The 6,553-nt window shown below is 41.9% G+C and overlaps 1 protein-coding gene across 1 annotated transcript; it reads left to right on the forward strand.

The window, feature by feature from the left end:
- Positions 1–5,623: 5,623 nt before the first annotated feature.
- LOC145009948 (uncharacterized) lies at positions 5,624–6,058 on the forward strand. Its single transcript, XM_078968559.1, has one exon. It carries the CDS (start codon positions 5,624–5,626, stop codon positions 6,056–6,058), a length of 435 nt encoding a protein of 144 aa, XP_078824685.1.
- The last annotated feature ends 495 nt before the right edge of the window (positions 6,059–6,553 follow it).

Below are 6,553 nucleotides of genomic sequence, written 5' to 3' on the forward strand. Positions count from 1 at the left end.
AAATTGACATCATTACTGTATTTGCTTAGTGTATGCATCACAATTGTATATAACTAAGACCTTATAGACCGAGAATGTTTGGTTTGGCCTTATTTCTTGTTCTTGTCTGATGAAGGGCGTAGGATAGGATCAAATATTCAAAAGTCTATAGGGTCCAGCGTTATGTATAGCTAGCATACACTAGTGTTGTAGGGTTGGTCGAAGTTTCATGGATGAGTTGTGTGGGGTCAGTTGGCCAGTTGTGGGATGTTTAGCCTCCTCTAGAAGTGAGCATTGAGCGCTCGCCTATGTTTATGTATATTTTAAGGGCGTTGTGATGATCCTTGAGACAAATATGGGTAGGTGTGGAAGGTAGTATGGGCCCGTACTACTAAAAGCACAGGACCCATACACGTAGCAAGGAAGTCACAACCCCTAGGGCTTTATTGGGAGTTGGTTTCCCATTATTATATGCAATGTCTGATTTCTTCCTGGTATATTTTCAGCATGGTAGTTACAAGGCGGTTTGTGACTAGATCCAGGTAGGGATCAGGAGATCGCAGTCAGGGTGGACCAGCAGTGCCCGTGACCATTGGTCAGATGGCATTAGATGAGTTGGATGCCAGGATTAGAGAGATCCTGCATGATGAGGCTACTACACTATTTCGGGATTATTTTTTGGAGATGTTTGGGTCTATTAAGACCGTTATAGTTGAGTACTTTGATGAGCACTATGCAGCCATTGCTAAGACGGCTGTCGTTGCAGCTTCTGCAGCTGCAGGTGGTGGGGCCAATCGGGCTTTTCAGTATCGGGACTTCGATAACACAAAGCCCCCAAATTTCGATGGAGTTCAGGACCCTAATATAGTTGTGAGGTGGCTGTCTGATGTGGAGGGATGTTTCTTTACTTGTTCCTACCCTACTGACCAGAAGGTCAAGAGCGCTCTGAACCTACTGAGGTCCGGAGTAAAGGATTGGTGAATATTGGTTACTGGGTCATATTCTGATGTGTTGAGAGTTGTTGTGACATTGGATCAGTTCCAGGAGCTGAACAAGTTGACGGTGAAGAACTATTATTCCCTCCCACGGATAGATGATCTCTTTGATCAGTTACAGGGAGCATCTTGGTTTTCTAAGATAGATTTCAGGTTCGGGTAGCATCAGGTCAGTGTGAGGGAGGAGGACATGGAGAAGACCGGGTTATGGACTCGTTACAGACATTACGAGTTCGTGGTGATGCCGTTTGGGCTTACCAATGCACCGCAATATTTATGGGCCTGATGAATCGGGTATGCAGGCTGATGCTCGATCGCTCGGTTATTGTGTTCATCGATGATATCTTGGTGTATTCCAAGACCAGGGAGCAGCATGAGGAGCATCTCCGCGATCTTTTAGGATTTTTGAGGTGAGAATGGATTTATGCCAAGTTCTTGAAGTGCGAGTTTTGGTTGCGAGAGGTTCAATTCCTTGGACATCCCATTAACCACGATGGGATTTTGGTCAAGCCGGCCAAATTCAAGGTTGTTATGCAGTGGAAGGTCCCGAGAACTCCCTCAGATATCAGGAGTTTTCTAGGTTTAGTTGGGTACTACCAAAGATTTATCCAGGATTTCTCCAAGATTGTCGTACCCCTCAATCGTCTGACGAGGAAGGGGGTAGATTTCTGGTGGGTCCCTTAGCAACATACGGCGGTTGAGATCCTTCGGCAGTGGTTGTGCGAGGCTCCATTCTTGACCCTCGTAGAGGAAGTGGAGGATTTTTTGGTTTTCTGTGATGCATCCATCACCAGAATGGGAGCGGTCCTCATGCACAGAGGACGTGTGATAGCCTACGCATCGCAACAGTTGACACCACATGAGACAAGATATCCCACACATGATCTGGAGTTAGGCGCGGTGGTGTTTGCTCTCAAGATATGGAGGAATTACCTCTATGGGGTCTGATGTACCATCTACACAGACCACAAGAGCCTGAGACACATTATGGATCAGTCGAACCTAAACATGAGGCAGCACAGACGGTTGGACATAGTCAAGGATTATGATTGCGAGATCCTTTACCAATCGAGTAAAGAAAACGTGGTGGTGGATGCCTTGAGCCACAAGTCGGCTAGATATTTTTTTTCCAACATCATGTATGAGGATCTTCATGGACTCCCCACTAATTGGATTGATCAGAGAGGCTCAGGCCGAGGGAGTGCGACAGGAAAATTGGAAGATTGAGAGGCTCAGGAGTGAGATTACCCAGTTTGTTCAAAAGAGTCGTGGGTTGATGACCCGTTGCGGTAGGGTATAGGTTCCAATGTCTGGTGGGATTAGGCAAATCGTGCTGGAGGAGGCTCACAAGTCTCATTTCTTTATTCACCTTGGGGGCCACCAAGATGTAACGGGATCTGCATTTAAGTTACTAATGGTCGTGCATGAAACGCGAGATCACTTGGTACGACGAGAGGTGCTTGACCTGCAGGATGGTCAAGGTCGAGCATCATAGGCCGCATGGAAGGCTTCAACCTCTGGAGATTCCCATGTGGAAATGGGAGAAGAGCACGATGGACTTAATTACCAAATTTTCGAGGACGGCGAAGGGATACGATGCTAAATGGGTCATCGTGGATTGACTGACCGAGAGCGCCTATTTTCTGGCTATTTAGGAGAGTCTGTTGACCGAGAAGTTAGCCGATGTGTATCTCCGCAAAATCATTGCTCACCACGTGGTGCTGGTCTCTATTGTGTTAGACGGTGATGTTCGATTCACATCCCGTTTTTGGCAGAAGTTCCGTGAGCAACTAGGCAAAAGAATGCATTTCAGCACCGCTTACCATCTGCAGATAGACAGCTAGAGTAAGCAGACCATTTAGACCCTCGAGGATATGTTGAGTACCTGCGTCATTGACTTTAGTGTGAGCTGGGATTCCCACCTACCCCTGGCAGAGTTCTCCTATAACAACAACTTTCATTCTAGCATAGGTTCCCCACCTTTCGAGTTGTTGTATAGGCGGAGATGCCGTACCCTAGTCTGTTGGGGCAAGTTTGGCCACAGGTTCATGGGTCGGACGGAGGTGGTTCTACAGACTACCGAGAAGATTCATCAGATCAGGAAGCGACTGCAGACTGCTCAGAATTAGCAGATAAGTTATGTCGACCGGCACCGATCCGAGTTGGAGTTTTAGGTCAGCACTATGGTATTGTTGAAGGTCTCACCCTGGAAGGGTGTGATACGCTTCAAGAAGAGGGGAAATTTAGGTCCCCGATATATTGGATCGTTTCGGATTATTACTAGGGTTGGCAGATTGACATACAGACCGGACCTTCCGGAGGAGCTCCGTCAGATTCATAGCACCTTCCACGTTTCGCAATTACGGAAGTGCATATTAGACGAGGAGGCGGTGGTCTCCTTGGATGACATTCAATTCGACGAGTGCCTGAACTATGTTGAGTAGTTGGTGGTTGTCTTGGAAAGAAAGACAAAGGTTTTGCTTAACAAGTAGATACCCTTGGTAAAGGTACAATGGCGACATCGGAAGGGATCCGATGGGGACTTGAGAGTTGGAATCCGAGATGTGGGAAAATTATCCAGATCTATTTGCTACAGCAGACTTCGAGGATGAAGCCTAGGTTAAGTGGGGGAGAGTTGTAACATCCCCAAATTTGCAAGTAGTTTCAAGTCCTTCCTTTTATTATTAATTTTCATTTTAGTCCTTGGGGATGGAAGAGTATAACCATGACTTTCCCTAATGGCTAAGATTGTAATTTTGGGATCAGGAAGAGTACGTTAAGCGTACTAGGTGCGCCCTAGTACGCTGGGCGTACTCACATCAGGTGAAAACCCTAGGGTCGTATATAATTATTCTTATAGCTCATTTTTCCAAACACTTTCAGCCTCCATACTGTTGAGACGTTTTCCAAACCCTAGCCTTGTGTGTGTGTGTGTGTGTGAGTTTGAGTGTGTGAGAATTCCTTAGGTTGAGAAGAAGAAGAAGAAGAAGAAGAGACTCTAGGAAGAGCATTGGTGTGGATTCAAGCTTTGGATGTGTGATCTTCATCCCTTTGGGAAGCTCCATAAGGTAAAAAGCCTTTACCTTTACTTGTATTTCCCCGTAGATCTTGCATCGAAGTTTCGTGAGTTAATGATATTTGCATATTTAGTCATATATTTTGTCTAGTATCTTAAAACTTTTTGGCTATTTTGTCTCAATTATTGAACAAAAGGTACTTACTTATGTTTGAATTATATTTTCAGCCTAAAAGATATGCTCGAGTTAAAAAGGAAGCGCGTCTACTAATCGGAAGCGTGGAAATTAAAGATAGAAGAAATTAAGCAAAAAAGGTGAAGAACTCGGTGAGTTGGTCCTCAACTCGAAGAGTTAATGAAAAGATTTGCAAACCATCAGGTGCATTACAGTACAAGTCGTACACGGGTTTTAAGTGATGGACTCATCGAGTCGGTCAAAGGAACTTAACGAGTTGCCCCTGTTTTCAGAAAACTATATAAACGACATTATTGCCTGAGACACAGAGGTTTTTATGGATTCTTTTGGCGACTTGTTGACAAATAGAAGGATTCTTTGGGCTCTGAATTTCGAATATCAACCCTACAGATCAATTTAGAAGAAATCGAAAAGCAACACACATTCTCTTTTCTTAATCTTTTGCATACACTATGTTTTTATCATTGATTTCATTTTTGAGATGTTAGCTGATATAGATATGAGCTAAAAGGAACTTGTGTAATGTTTTGCACAAGAAGTACTTTTGAGTATTCACCAAGAGATTGGGCAAGATCTATTTGCTTTATTAGTTGATGAATCTGGTGATATCTCAAAAAAGGAGAAAATGGCTATTGTTTTCAGATATGTCGATAGTCTTGGCTTTGTGAAGGAAAGATTCATTGGACTTGTTCACGTGAAGGACACATCCTCTTTGACACAAAAAAATGCCATAAATGAAGTCCTTACAAGTAATTAGTTGAGTTTTAGATAGGTCATTTATTATTTACTTTTTTATTTCAATTTAATTTAATTAGATTTATGTGTTATATTATATATATTTTTTTAATTTTTTAATAGATAGGAGGACAAGGTTACGATGTAGCTATCAATATGCGAGGGGAATTCAATGGTTTGAAATCTTTGATATTACAAGAGAATTGCACAGCTTTTTATGTATATTGCTTTTCACACCAACTTCATTTAGTGGTTGTGGCTGTAGCAAAAAAGCATGATGGTGTTAGTGATTTTTTTGAGAAAATTTCGTTGGTGGTTAATGTTGTTTGTGCCTCGTGTAAAACAAAAGACTTACTACGGGAACAAGCAAGAGAAAGGGTGCAAAAAGGATTGTTTAGTGGTGAACTTGAAACGGGGAAAGGGTTAAATCAAGAGACTACACTAGTTCGAGCGGGAGATACAAGATGGGGTCACATTTCAACACACTCATAAGTTTGATGAAGTTGTTTGTGGATGTTCTTGTAGTGTTAGATTTTGTGAAAGAAGAAGGAGGGTCATTAGCAAACCGTCAACAAGCGCTCGGAATCTTATCATATTTTAAATCATATGAGTTCGTGTTTTACTTATATATGATGTATGAGATTTTACGCCTCACGGGTACATTGTCAAAGAAAAGATCTAGACATTTTAGAAGCGGCTTCGATGGTTAGAGGGACAATGGAGGCATTGAAAGCTTTAAGAAACACGGGGTTTCCTAGCATTTTGCCAAAGGTATCCTCCATTTGTTTAACACAGAATATTGATATTTTGGATATGGAAGAGTTGTATGTTGGTGCGAGAAACCGTAAGACCACAAAGACTAATAGATTTCATTTTGAGGTTGAAATCTTCCAGACGATGGTGGATATGCAACTTATAGAATATCAATATCGATTTAGTGAAACAACCACCCAACTACTAGAATACATGGGTGCTTTGAGCCCTTGTGATTCATTTGCACAATTTGACAAATCAAAGTTGTTGAAGTTGGGTGAGTTGTACAGGTATGACTTTGATGATTCACATATGATAGACCTTGAAGGACAACTTGACATTTTTATCACACTTTCATCAAAGATGAGCACTTCACTAGTTTGAAAGGAATTTCTGACCTTTCTCGTTTGATGGTCAGTACGGGGAAAATCAGTCTTATCCTTTGGTTTATAAGCTTTTAAAGTTGACTTTGATATTACCATGCCATAGCGACCGCAAGTGTAGAAATATGTTTTTTGAAGATGGAACTCTTGAAGACCGACTTGTGTAACAAAATTGGCGATGAATTTTTGAATGGCACGTTGCTTTGCAATGTTGGGACCGAAGCACTTGTGAAAGTTGAGAATGAAAAAGTAATGGAACAGTTTCAAAAGATGTCGGCATGAAGAGGACAAATTTAAATTTTAATAGATAGTTGTTATGTTTTTAACTTTTTATGTAATTGATTGTTTTTTTAGTAGACGTAATGAATTAATTCTTGGTTTTATATTATGTTTCGCCGGAAAAAAAAAAAATTCAGCAACACCTGCTATCAATTCTTGTGCCCGCCCCTGCAAAGGATTCATCCTTTCAAAAGATTTAGAGTGTTGTGGACCATAA

This window comes from Lactuca saligna, chromosome 8 (assembly GCF_052625555.1).
Source record: "Lactuca saligna cultivar CGN05327 chromosome 8, ASM5262555v1, whole genome shotgun sequence".
NCBI lineage: Eukaryota > Viridiplantae > Streptophyta > Magnoliopsida > Asterales > Asteraceae > Lactuca > Lactuca saligna.

Coding starts and splice junctions, on each gene's coding strand:
- LOC145009948 (XM_078968559.1), top strand. CDS start 5,624: ATGGTTAGAGGGACAATGGAGGCATTGAAAGCTTTAAGAAACACGGGG.